Here is a 20456-nt window from a genome sequence, read left to right as displayed (position 1 = left end):
GTCATACCCTCTGTATCAGAAATACCTATATAATGCCTTGAGTTTGTACCAAAGTCACTAATTCTTTGGACCTGCCCCGGAGCTTTCAGCTCTGTGTTGGAAGGTTCAGAGACTAGTCTCAGCGCTGAATAAAGAATAGATTTCAACAGCAGCAAGTGTTTGAATCAAGTTTTCTTAAATTTAGATAGACAAAAGAACTCAGTTTAACACGAGGACTGGAAAAAGATATTATTCAGGGATGAAAGCAATCCCCTGGTTCAGGGCCACGTGGCAACCTGTTCACTCATCAGTTGGTGAGCCAGTGCACAAATGCCACTTTGACAGTTCGAATAACCTGAAAAGATGATGTTGTGTGGCTGTTTCAGCAGTTGGTCCACTGCACCCAGTTGATGGGAATGAATAGATCACTGCAATAAATCGAAGTACTGTAGAGGAAAGTGATGGCAGTCTTTTCCTGATTAATCTGGGATATTCCAGCAAGGCCTTGCACCATGCAACATATCAAAGATGGTGACCCAATTTTGCTAGAAGAGGAACTGCAGATACTAGTTTACATTGTAGACACAAAATGCTGGAGTAACTCAGTGGGACAGGCAGCATCTCCATTCCTTCTCTCCAGAGATGCTGCCTGTCCTTCTGAATTACTCCAGCATTTTGTGTCACATCTGGTAACTTGCTTGACCCAAATCAGATTGAGAATTTGTAGTCAATTATTAAAAAAGACTGAAAGCTCAGAGACAACAATTCAGCAAGATGAGCAAATCTTCGGACAATATCAGAATTGATTCTTTGCCAAATCATGTCAAAGAGTTGTGTGAGGAGGATGCTATGAGAATGTAGCGCGACTTGGACAGGTTGGGGGAGTGGGCAGATGCATGGCAGATGAAGTTTAATGCGAATAAATGTGGTTATCCACTTTGGTAGCAAAAACAGGAAGGCAGATTACTATCTAAATGTCGTCAAGTTGGGAAAAGGGGAAGTACAACGGGATCTGGGGGTCCTTGTTCATCAGTCTATAAAAGTAAGCATGCAGGTACAGCAGGCAGTGAAGAAAGCGAATAGCATGCTGGCCTTTATAACATGGGGAATCGAATATAGGAGCAAAGAGGTCCTTCTGCAGTTGTACAGAGCCCTAGCAGTTTTGGTCCCCTAATTTGAGGAAGGACATTTTTGCTATTAAGGGAGTGCAGCATAGGTTTACAAGGTTAATTCCCGGGATGGCGGGACTGTCATATGCTGAGAGAATGGTGCAGCTGGGCTTGTATACTCTGGAGTTTAGAAGGATGAGAGGGTATCTCATTGAAACATATAAGATTGTTAAGGGTTTGGACACGCTAGAGGCAGGAGACATGTTCCCGATCTTGGGGGAGTGCAGAACCAGGAGCCACAGTTTCAGAATAAGGAGTAAGCCATTTATAACGGAGACGAGGAAACACTTTTTCTCAGATAGTGGTGAGTCTGTGGAATTCACTGCCTCAGAGGGTGGTGGAGGCAGGTTCACTGGATGCTTTCAAGAGAGAGCTAGATAGGGCTCTTATAAATAGCAGAGTCAGGGGATATGGGGAGAAGGCAGGAACAGGGTACTGATTAGGTATAATCAGCCATGATCACATTGAATGATGGTGTTGGCTCGAAGGGCCGAAGGGCCAAATGGCCTACTCTTGCACCTATTGTCTATTGTGTCAAAGACTTGATAAAGTACTGTGGTAGACATATCTATATATTACTAAAACTACGATCTTGACCGCTTTAGACTTCCTGTTTCGTGAGTTCCGAGAGAATGCCGCCACTTACGGCCGTAGTTTTTGGCCACCTTGCTCAGAGTCGCCCTCCGCCGGATTGGACTGGAGGATTTTTCCCATCGATGAAAAACCAGAGAGTTATTAATATATATTTTTTTAATCGCAGCGGGGGGGAGGGACTATAAAACCCAGAAGTGTCGTGCCTCACTCAGTCTCTGCGAAACGGAGGAAGCGAGAAGGTCATGGCTCTCTGAGTGGCGAATAACAATGAACGCACGTCTACTCCACGGTGCGTCCCCTTGATATGGTTTTCAGAAAACGTGTTTTGTTGGCTTGCAAAGTGTTTGTCCAATTGGCTTGGCTTTTTAAGGGCTTTCAACAGTTTCCGGATGGATAAAGCGTGAATAAACATTTTATTAGATAAGGACTGTGTTTAATTGCAAAATTGGCACTCATTCTGCGACTTCCGCTTAGTGGCAAGATGGCGCCGATTACGTCATTTCCGGTTAGCAGCAAGATGGCGCTGAGTGCGTCATTTCCGGTTCGTGGCAAGATTGCGCTGACTGCAGAAGGCACAGAGTGAAGACGTCGTCTAATAATTCAAGAGAGCTTACTGCTCTGTCTATGGTGAGTGTTTTGTTGGTAGTTATTTAAAGCACGTTTTTGCTTCAGCAGCAGCCTCGACAGGAGGCTTTAAACGTTTGAATCATTCCGTTTACACACTGTATGTTCACCTTGTTCTGAAGTTACTTGGCATTTTAGTATTGGCAGTGAGTGAGTGAGTGTCTGCGTGTGTGTCTGCCTGTGCGTGTCTGCGTTTGCGTGTCTGCGTGTGCCTGTGCGTGTCTGAGAGTCTGTGTGCGTGTGTTGCACGTAAGGTCTCCGGGTGAAAGGGCTTGACGAACGGAACCACTCAATCCATCTGGAGGACATTGCAGCTTCCGGTATATGTTGTTAATACACGAAATGCGTACTTTCCTACCTGTTAAAAACCGCCAAAATGGTGAATTTTAGTGCTGTAAATAATTGTGGAAGTCAGGGTAACCGTGAGAGACATCTATCGTACTTCAGAATTCCAAAAGTGAAGAGAAATGAAGGTAAAGAGAAGCGAGAGCTGAAGGGACAACAACAGCTGAAGTGCTTGGAACATTGGCCGTGCAGATATCGAGATTGAAAATATCTTGAATTATCGCCTTTGCTCACTGCATTTCATCAACAGTAAGGCATTATTTGTGTTTTTTCTTGATTCCTTTGGTATCTAAAAAGTTTCAGAAGTGATAAATCTGGCTGTAAAATTTTAAAATAGCCCATGGTTCTGAAGTGGATTTTTACATGCAAAAACACTTCTATCATTAAAAAAATCTCCAGACTTACGAGTGGTGTGTGGAATAGTATGTTTTCTATCATTATGGTATTGAGATGTATATTTTGGCAAATAATAAAATGTCCTGACAGCTTAAACATCCACTCCCTTTCAATAGGATATTGTCAATTTGCTGAGGTTGATTATGTCCAATTAACAGCAAACAATTATGCCATTCCTTGGCTTGCATCTGAGTAAAATGTAATTCAAAACCCACGTACGGTTTGCCATTTTTTTTATTTTAAGGATACTGCCAGCCCATCAGCCGTGAGTGACTGAACTGCCAGCCCACCAGCTGTGAGTGACTGCACTGCCAGCCCACCAGCTGCAAGTGAAGTGCCAGCCCAATAATCCATTCAGTCCATCCTCTACCCCTTCTCTCTCACACAGAGTCGCTCACCTGTTTTGGGCAGAATTTCTGGCAGTTTCTCAGCTGCCAGCCTGCCAGGTCCGAGTGACTGTACTGCCAGGCCTCAGTGACTGAGCTGCCAGCCCAAGAATCCATTCGGCCTACAATGTCTATACTAACCCTCTGGAAACCAGTCCCTTCGGCCCACACCCATATTAGTGCAACAGAAAGCCAGCAATATTGGAATTGGTGGAGAGGTGAAATATTGCATTGGGTGACCAGCCATCCCATGTGATGCTGGGACCCAACGGGTCCCACTTAGTCTAGTAATGTACTAAAGACATAATGATGCAAAGATAATGAATAAAAGGTATCCCTTCGACATGTTCTATCAGAGGACTTTCTTGATTCAATTAATTTGCACAAGGATCTTACGTACTTGCAAAGCCGGCTCCAAGCACCCAGAATTTTTTTCAAACATTAATGTACACATTGTGAAACTAATCAATGCTTGACAGTTTGGGTGAGTGGGCAGATGCATGGCAGATGCAGTTTAATGTAGATAAATATGAGGTTATCTACTTTGGTAGCAAAAACAGGAAGACAGATTATTATCTAAATGGCGTCAAGTTGGAAAAAGGCGAAATACAATGGGATCTGCGGTTCCTTGTTCATTGGTCAATGAAAGTAAGCATGCAGGTACAGCAGGCAGTAAAGAAAGCGAATGGCATGTTGGCTTTCATAACAAGAGGAGTTGAGTATAGGAGCAAAGAGGTCCTTCTGCAGTTGTACGGGGCCCTAGTGAGACCACACTTGGAGTATTGTGTGCAGTTTTGATCTCCAAATTTGACGAAGGACATTCTTGCTATTGAGGGAGTGCAGCGTAGGTTCACGAGGTTAAGTCCCTGGATGGAGGGACTGTCATATGTTGAAAGAATGGAGCGACTGGGCTTGCATACACTGGAATTTAGAAGGATGAGGGGATCTTATTGAAAACATACAAGATCTTATTGAAACATAAGATTGGGCACGCTAGAGGCAGGAAACATGTTCCCAATGTTTGGGGAGTCCAGAACCAGGGGCCACGGTTTAAGAAAAAGGGGTAAGCCATTTAGAAGGGAGATGAGGAAACACTTTTTCACACAGAGAGTTGTGAATCTGTGGAATTCTCTGCCTCAGAGTGCGGTGGAGTCCGGTTCTCTGTATACTTTCAATAGAGAGCTAGATAGAGCTCGTAAAGAAAGCGGAGTCAGGGGATATGCGGAGAAGGCAGGAACGGGGTACTGATTGTGGATGATCAGCCATGATCACATTGAATGGCGGTGCTGGCTCAAAGGGCCGAATAGCCTACTCCTGCATCTATTGTCTATTGTATAAACATGGTTCTCAATTTTCAAATTACTTGTGATCAAGTAGCTCCATACCATGTACTATCCCAACGGATAATGATCTTTGGTTTTGCTGTGGCGTGCGATGTCAAAATCCATCATTGTTTGAATGTTTCAATGGAAGGAGTTTGTTAGCTGAACTTATCTTTGACCATAAGGCATATTTCTGTTTAGATCAGAGTTGTACTGTATTCAAAAAAGAGGGTCTTAGTAATATCCAAGTTTGTTTTGTTTTGTGGAATCTGTAGCCTGATATTTTGGAGATAACGAAGACCGTATGTCCACCCTTTACAGATTTGAGATCAAAAATCAACAGCATGACGTCTTTACTTAAACTTTTTCGCAATACTCTGCTATCAGTGCAATGCATGAACCTGTTGATGACATATCAGATCACTGCAATCGGAGATTAGAAAGAAAATGCTTAGGAAGACTGGTTCAATTGGCCCCAAATATTCCTGATGTTGTTCTCATGTACGCTCTTCCACTCTCAGCACATTCTTACCTGCCAAACCGTATTCTTCTTTGGAGACTCATCTTCATTCTGATCCTCCATAACCGATGTATTCTGCAATTTAAGAATAGGTAAATGGAAATTGCTTGAAGTAATATTCTAAATGTAGAAGAGTTGTCACACCATAAAATATAGGCAATTCAAAACCCTATCTACACTCATCCAATTTTATATTAACAAACCTGATTAGTGTGCAGCACCTATGTGTTTTAGTGTCAGAATGTACAGCAGTGAAACAAACCCTTCAGCCTGTCATGTACAAGTGAGATCTGGTATGGTATTCTGTGAAGCTTTAATAATGACATTTAAATATTGCCTTACTGAATACAATTGTGAGTCCATGTGCTTGCAGAGAGAACTTCACAAAACTGACTTGATGGAAGAAACTCATAGCTGGTCATTGCTTGCAGGATACCACAAGGGTTTAAACTGGTTGTAAATCAAAATTAATGAAGCTTCAAATAATTTCAATTTACAACCAGTATCTTATCCAAAGTTATGAAGGAACTGCAAATGCTGAAGGGTTTCGACCCGAAACGTTGCCTATTTCCTTCGCTCCATAGATGCTGCCTCACCCGCTGAGTTTCTCCAGCATTTTTGTCTACCTTCGTATCGACATGATAGTTACTTTCATAGAATTAAACTACTTTCAATAGTCACATGGAGAGAGACGGCCAGGAACATTATCATTAAATAACACAATTTAACAATATCAATTCACCATAATTTCAAGTTCCAAGTCACCTATAAAATCAGTTATGTTTTATGTCAGGAACCCTTCCTCAAACCAGAGGGATTCTGCGAAAGCTCGACCGTCAGACAGTCCTGGCTATCCAGAAACATTTTACTCGTGCTCCACAAGTTTGGTAGAATTTTGCACGTGCATGATCTTTGAAAAAACCCACAAATGGGAGCCAAGACGACATTTTCAAAGATTGATTTAAGACAATAAACATCCAAAGAAACATTTTTAAATACTTGACTTGTGATCAGCTGGTACAAATAGTTTGTGGACATTCCCTCCTGTATCCCTAAATCTTTTCAAAAGGTTCCTTCCTACTTCGAGCTGCCAAGCATTTCAAACTCATTCCAGTTGTGGTTGATGGTTTCCACGCCATAACATTGACAACTTTGTAATTTTAATACGTACAGAGCATTTCAACGCAGGGAAAGGCCTCTCGGCCCATGAAGTTTGTGCCAACGATGTCAAATTAAATTAATCCAGTCTACTTGCAGTCTACATTCCTCATTCCCAGCCTATTTATATGCCTGTCTAAATGCCTTAAATATTATCATATTTGCAGCGTAATCTGGGCACAAAAAAAACATGCACATCTCCTTTAAACATTTCCCCACTCACTTTAGTATTTGATTAGACCAAGTGGAACCCGTTGGGTCCCTGTCACATGGGAGGCCTGGTCCCCCAACGTAACCCGTTCCCCCAATGCAAAATTCCACCACTCACCCATAGCCCCCACGGGAGGCCTGGTCCCCCAACGCAATATTCAACCACTCACCCGTTCCCCAACACAACCCGTTCCCCCAACACAATATTCCACCACTCACCCATAGCCCCCAACTGTGCAGGGGCGGCTCATTTCCCCTTATTCACCCTCCCTCTATTTAAACTTAAAAACAATTCAATTGCATTTGCTGCCAGGACTCAGTGTCCTGGGATTTGCAACATTGTAGCGGGCTGGGCTACAATCCCATTGTGACTTCATATCTGTAACTGCCACTGCAACCTCAAGTCATTTTTCTCAAAGTGGGGTTTTGTAAAGTTAAAATGTGAATAACTTGTAAAATATAACATCAATCTGAACGAAACGTGATACACCACACCACAGGATAATGGCGAGTAAGCTGGTCCAAAAGTTGTAGTGAGACCGTGTACCGTTTTGGCACAATTCAAGGCATGACTACACACGCAAACACATAGACAGACACACAGACAAACAAGATGAGAGTTTTAGTAATATATATAGATAGATATTTGCACACTGGGGGAAAAGACTGACTAAAGTGGGCCACTGGAGGTCCTGCAGCAGCCTGGAGCTCATCTGGACTGGGCACTGCTCCAAGAGGGCTGCAGTGGCACAGAGCAGTGGAGGACACCAACAGCCACACTTTGCCAGGCCGACCCTGCATCACCACCAGGACAACGGGTCTGTATGGTCAGGTTAAGAACTCTACACATCTATATCAATGACTTGAAAATTACGGCTAATCTGGCAACCCTGCACACCGTCTAAGTGTATCACTGCCATACACTTGCACTGTATCTGAGATGCTTATCTAATTATCTGTATATATAAATGAATTTCGCTGTACCTCAGTACGTGATAAATAAATTACCATTATATGCACTATGCCTTCATGATTTTAGAATCTTATATCAGATCCTAGAACACCCCCCCCCCCCACCCCGACTCTCCAGAGAAAGTGACCCAATTTAGTCCAACCTCCCTTTAAAAGGTCATCTATTCTAATCCTAGAGACATCCTGGTGAACCGCTTCTGCATCCTCTCCAAAACCTCCACATCCTTCCTGCGATTCAGTGACCAGAACTGTACACAATACTTCAAACCTGATCTAATCAAAATTTTATGAAGTATTAGATCCATATTGATGAAGTGATGGATGATGTGATGCACTGCTTTGTTACTTCATCGCTCACTCAGTGTGGAACACAAACGCTAAAAATGGTTTACAGCATCGTGCGCGGAGAGATACCTCACAACATTGCTGCTGTGCCAGGTACCTGACGCAAGACCCTACCCTCCGTTGCCCCTTGCCCAATGGAGAAAGGGCGCTCGAGAGCTGGGGCAAGTAGTATAGTGGACCAGAGCGGGGGCTCAGGGCTGCCCTTGGCCAGCACGGTGAATGCAGGCCATTGCTGGGGACCAAATTGTCCAGACACCATCATTTCTCTCATCAGTTTTATTTGATGTGCCACCTCTTATTGCACAACTCCTCTAGACGTCAATCATGTCACTAAGCCCCATATCTCAGTGCTCAGTGACCACACTACTCGTCCCAGTCTGTCTGACATCTCTACACCAATGTGCAGGCAATTCATCAATGGGACTGCAATGAAACGGCAGGGATTCCCATTTGGTTCCCAGTAAAATAGCACAGTCTGTGCAGAGGACATTTTATAAACCAGAGGACGATGTATCTAGATTGAAAACCAAGAGCCTTCCCCTGCAACCACAGGAGATGCAACACCTTTCCCTATACCTCCTCCCTCGACTCTGTCCAAGGACCCCTTTCAGGTTAGGCAGAGGTTCACTTGCACCTCCTCCAACCTCATCTAATGTATCAGCTGTTCTAGGTGTGGACTCTTTTCCATCGGCGAGACCAAACGTAGACTGGGCGGTCGTTTCACTGAACATCTTCACTCAGTCCGCCTGGACCTACCTGATCTCTCGTTTGCCAAACACTTTAATTCTCCTTCCCATTCCCACACTGACCTTTCTGTCCTAGGTCTCCTCCATTGTCAGAGTGCGGCTAAACGCAAATTGGAGCGACAGCATCCCACATTTCGCTTGGGCAGCTTACAGGCCAGTGGTATGAATATTGATTTCTCGAATTTCAAATATCCCCAGCATTTCCTCTCTCCATCCCACCCTCACCCAAGTCGCAGAGTCACTAAAGTTGACAAGTACTGGCATGGAATGCTATGGAAAATGCGATTCATATAAATGGTAATCCAGTGGATAACATAGACATGGTGAACCGAATGGGCATTTCCATGATGCCTGACTTTATTACAAAATCTGAATGAGGTACATCACTGCAACAATAAGAAAGCCTCTTGGATCAGCCACCATGCACTTGAACAACGTTAGAACTGTTGTGTTTAGATGCATTGTCCTATACATTAGAACCGGGAGAGTCCCGTCTCGATGTTGCAGACCTGGGCGGCACCCTCGCTGTGGACAGATAGTGAACCCACCCAGACTCGGAACCCTGCCCCGAGAGCGAGCAGGAACCCAACAGCGAGGTGGACAGTTGAGAACAATGGGGGAAACCTGGCAGAGGGGGTGGAGGGCTGCTGCCACAGGCAGCGACATGCAATAGATACGAATGTTCGGTGAGCTTCTGTAACTTTATCAGTGCCAAAATGTGGCAACACTTGTGTACTGCCGAGGTGAGGTCTGCTACATGATTTTACCAGATTGTATGCAAAACAAAGCATTTCATTGTACCTAGGTACATACAATACGGTTTTATTCGTCGCATTGCACATAAAGTGCAAGTGAAATGAATTAGCCAGCAGTGGTACAATGATAATGAACACACAATACACAATAAAAATTTAACACAAACATCCACCACAGCATTCATCACTGTGGTGGAAGGCACAAAAATTGGCCAGTCCTCCTCCATTTCCCCCCGTGGTCGGGACCTCAACGGGCATCCAGATGTGCAGGCAGGTAAAAGTCCAGGTAAGTCCAGAGTCGGCTCTTCCACGCCGGAGACCGCGGCTTTAGGTTGGTGTAGCCCGCAGGCTGGCTGTCGAAGATTTAAAGTCTCCACCACGGCACAGTCAGAAGCACCACAGACCGCAGGGCCGGCAGTCGAAGCTCCCCTCCAGGGGTGATGGTAAGTCCATGCCGCGCCCGCGGTAGAAGTAGGCCACGGGCTGGCATTCGGAGCTTCTTCTTCCCCCGGGTACCCCACAAGGGATCCCGGGCTGCGGACGCCGCGCCAGCTTGAGCTCTACTGACCGCGGCTTCAGGCTGCCGTTTGCCGCGGCCAGCGAACAGAGCGTTCCCCAGCAAGGGCTCGCCCGCTCCACGGCGAGAGTCCACGATGCGCCCGCACCTGAAGCCCCGGGCGCGTTTCCGGGAAAGGCCGCACCGATCCTCGATGTTAGGCCACGGGGGAGGCGACATGGAAAAAGTCGCCTCTCCATGGAGGAGGCGACCAAAGCAGTTTCCCCCTTACCCCCCCACACCACCCTCCACACAAGACACACAGAGAAACATTAAAAACATACTTTATAACATACTAAAAAATAAAAAAAGTTGAAAAAAATGAACACGATTCATATCCCATCATGTATGGCAAAAGACGATCACAATTGCATGGCAATGGAAAGCAACTTTTCTTTAATGATGCGGAAGGTAGCAGCTAATTTATGTACAGCCTGTCCCCTGAAATGAGATAAGTGGCAAGATATAAAGTGCAACTCACAGCTAAGACAATCACAGAATTCCCCTTCTGCTGTTTAAGCTCCAGGATCTCTTATGTTGATCTATGAGAGCAAACTCATCCCAACATCACCCGAAATGTGGTTACTCAATTGTACAACATGTACTCAGTGCTTCCCTGGGTTTTAACCAATATTTGCAGTGAATGTCCGACTGAAAGGTGTGTTCTAGCACAAAGCCAGTGTTGTGATACAAAACAGCAGCCAAAAATAAAAATCTTGATTTAGAAACAGGCAACTAATTAGAAATGTATCAAAGGAATTGCAATGCTAATTTTAAATAGCACCAAGTGCACCAGACAGAGAAACAAGGATTCAGGAAAGAGAACTCAGAGAAGTGCCATACTTGAGATAATGTAGAATTCTTTCCCCACCCCTCAAATTCATTATGCTTATGCCATACAAGACAGAACGGGAATTTCAACATGATCCTACCACCCATCACATCTTCCTGTCCCCACTACTTTCTGCTTTCCGCAGAGACTACTCTCTCCTCAGTTTGTTCATCCTTTTCTACCCAACCCCACCTCCCCAAGCATTTCCCCCTGCAAAGACAGATGTACGCACCTGTACCTACACCTCTCTCTCTCTCTCTCACTTCCGTCCAGGGAACCCAGTAGTTCTTCCAACTGATACAGAGGTTCACAAGCACGTTTTCCAACCTAATTATTGCATTTGGTGCTCCCTATGCGTACATCAACAGATCAAGCATGGGCTAGGCTACCTGTGATGGATGTTAATTGTGTTTATTGTGTGTTTTGTTATTTATTATTATATGTATGACTGCAGGCAACAAAATTTCGTTCAGACCGAAAGGTCTGAATGACAAATAAAGGAATCTAATCTAATCTAATTTTGCCATACACTGCCAAGGCATGCTGGAGCTCCCGGAGATCAACCATTTCAACTTCTCTTCCCATTCCATATCATCTTTTCTGTCCTTGGTCTCCATTGCACAAAGCAACGCACAAACTGGAGGAACACCATCTTATATTCTGCTTGGGCGGCTGACGACCTAATGATATGATCATTGGATTCTCCTGCTTCCTAATCCATCTCTTTTCCTGCACCCCAAACAATAATGTGTAGGAAAGAACTGCTGATGCTGGTTAAAATCATAGACACAAAATGCTGGAGTAACTCAATGGGACAGGAGGCATCAATGGAGAGAAGGAATGGGTGATGTTTCGTGTCTGAAGGGTCTCAACCCGAAATGTCATCCATTTCTTCTCTCCAGAGATGCTGCCTGTCCCGGAGTTACTCCAACATTTTGTGTCTATCCCTTAACAAAAATGCTCCTTTCCCCTCTTTTGTATGCTTAACTGTTCCAGCATCCCATATTTCCCCTTTATCTCCCCCCGTCCTTCCCTTCCAAGATATCATTCCACTGATGTCCCTCTCTAGATTTACCTTTCACCCGTCTCTTTCCCCAACACAAAATGCTGGAAGAACAGCGGTCACACTGAGTCACTCCAGCATTTTGTGTCTATCTTCAGTTTAAACCAGCATCTGCAGTTCCTTCCTACACTTGTTACCGGACACTTTTGTCTTCTTTTCATATCTAGCCATTTTCACTTACTCTACCCATCTGCCAAATCCCCCCCCCCTAACTCACTTCCAACCACCTATCACTTTCACCAGGCTTTGTACTATCCCACTGCCTTTTCTAGCTTTCTCCAACACCCCTCCCCTCCTCCCCCCCCCCGACAAAGGTCCTTCCCCGAAACATCTTTCCATTCGATCGTGCTACTTGACCCGCTAAGCTCATCCAGAACTTTGTTTTTTGCTCGCGATTCCAGCAGCTACAGTTTCTTGTGTAGTCTTAGTCAATATAGTGTCCCTAAGGCAACCCATGAAAAAGCAGGGCTATGTTTAACAGCCAAAATTATTCCACCACAAAATCTGTAATCATTCACTGACAGCCATGAGGGGGGGGGGGGGAAAGAGTAAAAAAAAAACTAAGGGGCTCAGAGTTTTGCCATTTGGATTTCTGTCTGCATCGACCCGAGAATCCAAAATGAGATGAAAGGCTGGGGTAACACAGCTGTGAACAAACTGAATTCAACTGCGTTCACGGTGACGCAGCTGATGAGTTTACAGTGAATGCATCGCCAGAGAACCGGGTTCGATCCCGACTAAGGGTGCTGTCTGTACAGAGTTTGTACATTCTCCCCGTGACCTGCGTGGGTTTTCTCTGAGATCTTCGGCTTCCTCGCACACTCCAAAGACGACCAGGATTGTAGGTTTAATTGGCTTGGTAAAAATGTAAAAATTGTCCCTTGTGGGTGTAGGACAGTGTTAACATGCGGGGATATGCCGGTGCAGACCCGGTGGGCCGAAGGGCCTGTTTCTGTGCTGTATCTCTACACTAAACTAAACTCAGCATCAAGGTGGTGGTAAGAGGAGGGGGCGCTGTTTTTTTGAATAAGGAGAGCATCACACCTGTTGTCCAAAATGACATTACTGAAGTGTGTAGGAAGGAACTGCAGATGCTGGTTTAAACCAAAGATAGATACAAATAGTTAGGGTAAATCAGCAGGTCAGCCAGCCTCTCTGGAGAAAAGGAATTGGCAACGTTTCGGGTTGAGACCCTTCTTCAGATTGAATACTGAAGATTGTCCTGTGAAGCTGAATAGTTGAGCTGAAAAATAAAAAGGAATGATCATCTCTTGTTGGGATTGCACTACAGGCTCCCAAATAGTCAACAAGAATTATGGCAGGAGATAGCAGGACAAATATGGCAGGAGATAGCCGACAGCTGCAAGACTGATAATGGATTTTAATTTTCCCGACATAGACTGGGACAATGGCATGCTGTATTTGCTGAGCTTTTATGACCTATCCATCAGAACACCTAGATCCTTCGGTAATTCATCATGGCCTCAACTCATTTCCTGACTGCCAAAACTCTAATCCCCAGGCCTTGAACGTGGCCTCCATCCAATCATTTGTCTGTCTGAGTTATCTCAGGAAGCTTTGGACTTCCCTGCTGGATCAAAACTACTATTGTGCACCATGTTTTCCTTGGTCAAGCATATAGTGTTTATCCTGTACTGTAATTATGTTACTTTAAGACATAGAAAATAGGTGCAGGAGTAGGCCATTCAGCCCTTCGAGCCAGCACCGTGATTCAATATGATCATGGCTGATCATCCACAATCAGTACCCCATTCCCGTCTTCTCCTCAAACCCTTGGATTCCGCTTGCCCCAAGAGCTCTATCTAACTCTCTTTTGAATGCATCCAGTGAATCAGCCTCCACTGCCTTCTGAGGCAGAGAATTACACAAATTCACAACTGTGTGGAAAAAGTATTTCCTCATCTCAGCTCTAAATGGCCTCCCTTATTCTTAAACTGTGGCCCCTGGTTCTGGAGTTTAGATTACAATAGAATGACAGGAGAAGCAGGGAATTACAGGCAGTGTATAATTGGAAGTTTATGGGTTCACGATATAATGGCAGTCTTATTAATTCAGGACAGGGTTCTAGAGTACATTGTTCTCTTTCAGCTGATCAGACTGCCATCGTGGATTTGTGAAGGATGGTTCACACCTGAAAAATATAATTGACATTTTTGAGCAGCTGACTAACGTAATCAACTTTTTTTTAATGTAATCATCCTGAATGCATTTGATTATGTCTCTAATAAAACGTAACTGGAGCTGAAGTTCTGGTATTGACCGTAAAATGCAGATCTGGTTAAGAAATTAGGTGAGCAGCAGTTAGTTGACAGATCAACGAGACTGGCAAAGTACCCTAATTGCAGGATATGGCTAATGATGGGACCACAGCTATTTAAGTTATTGTTTTGGATGATGAGAAAAAAGCAGCATAGATGGAAGCAATAACTATGCAGATACAAAGATTAAATGAATAGGGAAATATGACAAATAGATACATTTAGTGTGGAGAGATTATTCATTTTGTATCAATTCAAAGTATTGTATCAATCAATTATTAATTCGAAGCAATGAAGATCATTAAATTGAATTGGCAGGAACAGGATTTTTTTGTTTCAAATTGCTAAAGAATACTGATAAATGATAATTGTAGCAATTCCCTGAGACGCAAGTGCATAAAAACTCAAAATTTTGGCTTTGTAGGAATGACGATGTTCATTTACTAAAATGACATCAACTAAAGTACAAAGAAATAAGTACAAAGTATAATAAACTAGGGTTATTTATGAGATATCCCTGCAGCTTCCATTAGAATTTTTTTTTAAACTATACAAGTTTCTATGAATATGTGAAAAGGGAAAAATTTACTGAAGTTAATGTGGATCATACACGGGCAGCGACAGGGGAAACTCTGGTAGGGAATAAGGTAGTAGCAGAGAAATTAAACAGATTTCTGTATCCATGTTCACAGAAAAATCACTCAAAATAGCTTTAGCCAGAGAGTGGTGAATCTGTGGAATTCACAAGGATGACAAAGTGACACAGCAGTAGAGCTGCTGCCTCACAGCATCAGAGACCAGTGTTTGATCCTGAATACGGTGCCTTCTGTGTGGAGTTTGCACGTTCTCCCTGTGGTCGCGCAAGTTCCCAGGCTGCTCTGGTTTCCTCCCACATTCCAAAAACATGAGGGTTTGCAGGTTAACTGGCCTCCATAAATTGCCCCTACTGTGAACGATGCGTAAGTGGGATTACATGGAACTAATGTGGTTGGCGTGGACTTGGTGGGCTGAAGGGCATGTTTCCAGGCTGCATCTCTAAACTGAAGGCGGCTGTGGAGGCCAAGTCTGGGTATTTGTAAAGCAGAGATTTGATAGGTTCTTGAGAATAAGCGTGTCAAAAGTTACGGGGAGAAGTCAGGAGAATAGGTTTGAGAGGGAAAGATACATCGGCCATGATTGAATGGCAGAATAGACTCGATGGGCCAAATGATTCTGCTCCTATGATTCATGAACCTATAAAATGAGTGAAAAGCTACATTATGGAGAGTTCAAATAAATTAGAATTAGTTCAAAGTATTTAGAGAAATCCCTAGGACCTAATGACCCGCTTCCTATAACTTTAAAGTTGATGTCAATTGAAGATAGTGCATGCATTGGTTGCCACCTTCAAGAATTCTACAAATTCAACAATAGTTCCCACAGAAGTTGCTATACAAGGAAGAATAGAGAGAACACACAAGAAACAGTGGACCAGTTAGCTTGACACCATTTGTAGGAAAATTATGGAATCTGTTTTTAGGGAACAATAATTAGGCACTGAAATATTAAAAAGGTTAGAGCAGAATCAGTATAAAAAAAATAAAATCACATTTAGCAAATGGAAGCATTTTTGAAGTTGTAATTAGAATAGAAAAATGGCAGACCAGTTGATAGTGATAAATTGTAGGAGGATATAACCAGGCTGCTAAAATGGGCAGGTTCATGGCAGATGAAGCTTAATGCCAAAGTATGTGCAGAGATGAGTTTTGGTAAAAAAAAAAAAGAATCAGTACGGTTGAAGAATGAGTTCGAAGTGGGATGCGGGAACAGACAGACTGGGGCACGGGAGTAGGTGTTTAAGAAGGAACTGCAGGTGCTGGAAAATCGAAGGTATACAAAAATGCTGGAGAAACTCAGCGGGTGCAGCAGCATCTATGGAGCGAAGGAGATAGGCAACGTTTCGGGCCGAAACGTAGCCCATCCCCATCGCTCCCTAGATGCTGCTGCACCCGCTGAGTTTCTCCAGCATTTTTGTGTACCTACAGGTGTAGGTCACTGAAAGTGGTGGGTGAGATGAGCAAGCACAGTTCTGGGCTTTATCAGAGGCAGCAAGTATAAAAGGGTCACATTGAGCCTTTATTTAGCACTGATCTAGCCTCAACTAGGGTATTATGTTCAAATCTGTTTGCATGAGAAGATCTGGAAAAAATTTACAAGGGAAGAAACAATTCCAAAAGAGAAATTAGCAGGGCTGGGACTATTTTCTTCAAAGGAAAAGCTGAGCAAGATCCGAATGAAATTCAGGTGATAGAAAAAACATTCTAATGTTACAGAGAAGTGGCCTGGAGGCAGAACTGGGGAGATGCTTTGGTGGAGAGTTGGCACATCTACATATAGCACCTCACTCCGTTTCATCCCTGCAGCCTATCTTGTCACTTAGATTTCTATCAGCAAAATTTCATTTTACACTTGGAATTAATATTACCATTTACGTTTCTATGGAATAAATGCTTCAAAGGGGATATTGATTAGCAAAGTGAATGGCCAAGGATGTGACAGAGTATGTAAAAAACGTGAGGTCATCCAGTTCAGTAGGAAAGGAAAAGAGGACCTTTTTCTTTAAATGGGATTGAATCCCACTTCCATTTCTTAGTTTCATTAAAATGGGCCACTGGAGTACATATACACATTCTGATACAGATCTTGAGATATGGCAGAATATTTTCCTATGGGTAATTTGGGCTTTCCTACCTTTACTTCATTCTGATTTACCAATGAGGGCAGCATTTGCAGCTCATCTCGAAAAGATTGTTTTGTTTAGAAATACAGTGCGGAAACTGGCCGAGCCCGCATAAACCAGGGATCGCTGCACATTAACACAAGCCTACACGCTAGGGACAATTTACACTTACACCAAGTATACAAACCCATACGTCTTGAGTGTGGGAGGAAACCGAGGATCTCGGCGAAAACCCATGCTGTCACAGGGACAAGGTACAAACTATGTACAGACAGCACCCGTAGTCGGGATCAAACCCGTCTCTAGCTCTGCAAGCGCTGTAAGGCAGCAACTCTACTGCTGTGCTACCATGCTGCAACATTCAAATATGCAAGGTCGCCTGACACTCAATGTTGCTGATGGGTGGGAGCTACACAGGCCAGATCTGATGAAAATGCCAGTTTCTTTCATCCATTCTGCAGATGATCTTTACAACAACCCAATGGTTTTGTGGTCACCATCACGGTGACACTTATACTCCAAAATCCATACTACTTTGTAGAGCATAAATTCCACATCTCATGCCGAACTAAAATAATTTATGCCTCTATTATTTGCCTAGACCACACAACTTTTAGTATTAGTATCTAAAACTGGGGTCGGCAACCTATGACCCACAAGCCAGATCCTCCCGTAACCCAAAATCATCCGGCCCGCAAGCGGTTTTTTTTTTCAATTAGTTTTCCTGACCTGGGAACTGCAGCAAGTCCCGGGGGCACGCAGGCGACCTGGGAAATGCAGCTAGACCTGGGTCTCGCAGGCGATCTGGGGACTGCAGCCAGTCCCAGGAACGCGAGGGATATGGGAATTGCAGAAAACGAATTGAAAAACACGTGAAAACTAATGCGAAAAACAACACCAAGTGTCACACTAGTTAGTATGTATTATTGGTATGTATTATTACTAATTCATGTATTATTACTAATTTAGTTAGTACATTGTGAAATGGTCAAACCTCTCGGCGACAGTGGCCTTAACATTGCCTGACGTTGCCTGTCTTCTCCTGTCGTACGTGCTGTGGTAGGTTGTTGCCAGGATGCCAGGTGACGTTGGTTGTCGCTGGGTCATGACCTCGGTGAATTCCATTGGCTACGACCCACGTCATCCTATGTCAACCGGCGACAGTTCCGGCGTCAAGAGAAGTATTGTGTTGTCTTCATTTGTCGCCGATAGTCGTAGCTTGTCGCTGGTGGAGGTAGATTTACTTTGGGTGTCGCCTGTGTGGTCAAAGGCTGTCGTAGGTGTGGTCGTGGTCGTGGTCGTAGGTGGACGTCCCGAGTCACGTGGAATTGTGTCGACGGTTGATGTACCTTGTCATAGCTTGACTTCGACTAGGCGGTAGCTTGTCGTGGACATTGTCGTGGGGAGGGTGCATTTCCGGCTTCAGGCTGTGACAGTGACTGTCGCCACAGTTGCCTAAAAAAAAGAAATCGCCTAAGTGGGACACGCCCTTTTGGCTTGAATTGTGTTTTCTACTCGGAAAAAACTTGAGTACGGGAATCATGTGATTTTTGATTCTTCTGTGCTAAATGCATCCAAGCTTGCTTTGCATGACAAGTGGTTACTATTCTACAGAATATCTATATTTAGGGGTGGTTTATGGGTGCTGTTTGTACAGAGTTTGTACGTTCTCCCTGTGACCACTGTGTTTTCCCCACAGGTGCCGGTTTACTTCCACACTCCAAAGACACAGGTTTGTAGGTTAATTGGCTTTGGCAAAAACTGTAAATTGTTCCTGGTGTGTTGGATGGTGCTAATGTACAGGGATCGCTGGTCAACATGGACTCTAGGGCCGGTGTCCACACTGCATCTCTAAAAATACCCCCAAGATGTTTATTTCAAACTGTGAACATAGCCACCAATCTTCATTCAGGCAGAACACCTTCAATACTCCATCTTCAATACATATACGCCATGATGTAGAGCTCTTCTTCCGTTGACTCTGCCTCCGTGCTTTTTTCTATGGGAAGGAGTCCTCACCAGCCAGTGGTGATACATTCTCCTGCCTCCACTGGAGCTGCCACCCCCCCATCCCGGATGGCCCTCTACCTTCTTTAGACCGTTTCATTTCCAACTGCCGGTGGTACATCAACCGCCTCAACTTTTCCACTCGAACTACTTACTCTAACCTCTCCCCCGTACAGTACAGCCCTCCGCTCACTCTGCAGCACCCCACTTGATAATCAAACCCGCCGACAATGGAGGTGCCGTGGTAGTCTGGCGAGCTGACCTCTACTGGGCTGCGTTCAGGCAATAACTCCAGATAGCTACTCCTACTTATCTTTGGTCCAGATTCCCTTGCAAGTTATACCTCAGTGGCTTGCAAATATGTCATTTGTTTCGTGTTACTGGGTCTAAATCCTGCAGAACACAGTCTTGTGGGCACCAGGTGCGAGAATTGGTGTGGAAGATGTTTTGTCGCCTCTTTACCAATTGCAGTCTCTACATCACGACGTCAGGGATCCAGTTGTCATGGAGACAGCAGAGTCCTAGGTCCAGTCACAAGACACAAAGTGATGGAGTAAAATCAGTGCGTCACACAGCATCTCCGGAAAACATGCATAGGTGATATTTTGGGTAGGGACCCTTCTTCGGACCGAATGGTCTAAAGAAAACTGGAAGAGAGGAGAGGCAGGTCAAAACCTGGCAGGTAAAGGCGGATGCAGGTGAGGGGGTTTGGTAGGGTGGATGGTTGGACAAAGCCCATAGATGAAAAGGCACCAGGTGTGAAAAAGGATTGAAGAGTTTCAAATTGTGAAGCTAGCACAAGGAATGAGGGCAAGGAGAGAAGCAGGGCAAGGAGAAAAATAGGTTTTTCTATCCAAGTGGGATGTGAGGAGCTGTTCCTCCAGTTTGCGCCTGGCATACATTCGAAACATAGAAACCTAGAAAATAGGTGCAGGAGTCGGCCATTCGGCTCTTCGAGTCAGCACCGCCATTCGATATGATTATGGCTGATCATCCAAAATCAGTACCCCATGACTGCTATCTCCCCATATCCCATTGATTCCATTAGCCATAAGAGCTATATCTAACTCTTCAATCTTTTTGTCTCCAAGGTGTAAGTATCACCAATCGCCACTTACACCCCAGTCATTCTCTCTTCACCCTGCTCCAGCCAGGCAGTAGATACAAAAACTCAATATCACTTACCATTAGATTCAATAACAATTTCTGCCCTGCTTTTATCAGACTCTTGAATAAACCTCTCATGTCCCATGGATAAATTCATGATCTTACAATCTTAATCTTATGATGCTGTTAAACTGAGTTATTTTGTCAATCTAAATTCAAGAAAACTTGACTCAAACACTTGTTGCTGTCGAAATCGATTCTTTATTGCAGCGCTGGATAATTCTATGAACCTTCCAACACAGAGCCGTAAGCTCCGGGGCAGGTCCAAAGAATTAGTGACTCTGTACAAACTCAAGGCATTATATAGGTATC

At 44.2% G+C, this 20456-nt stretch overlaps 1 protein-coding gene across 3 annotated transcripts in view; it reads right to left on the bottom strand.

Annotated features, from left to right (window-relative positions):
* Positions 1–20456, bottom strand: part of LOC129701415 (F-box/WD repeat-containing protein 11) — a 171766-nt gene that overhangs the window by 105156 nt on the left and 46154 nt on the right. For all 3 annotated transcript variants that reach the window (XM_055642568.1, XM_055642569.1, XM_055642570.1), the window contains one exon: positions 5348–5410. In XM_055642568.1, coding sequence (XP_055498543.1) covers positions 5348–5410 — 63 coding nt within the window. The remainder of the gene's footprint in view (positions 1–5347; positions 5411–20456) is intronic.

The sequence above is a fragment of the Leucoraja erinacea genome, chromosome 11, assembly GCF_028641065.1.
Source record: "Leucoraja erinacea ecotype New England chromosome 11, Leri_hhj_1, whole genome shotgun sequence".
Taxonomy (NCBI): Eukaryota; Metazoa; Chordata; class Chondrichthyes; order Rajiformes; family Rajidae; genus Leucoraja; species Leucoraja erinaceus.
The sequence above is the reverse complement of the archived record's forward strand: the minus strand, read 5'-3'. Positions and strand labels throughout refer to the sequence as shown.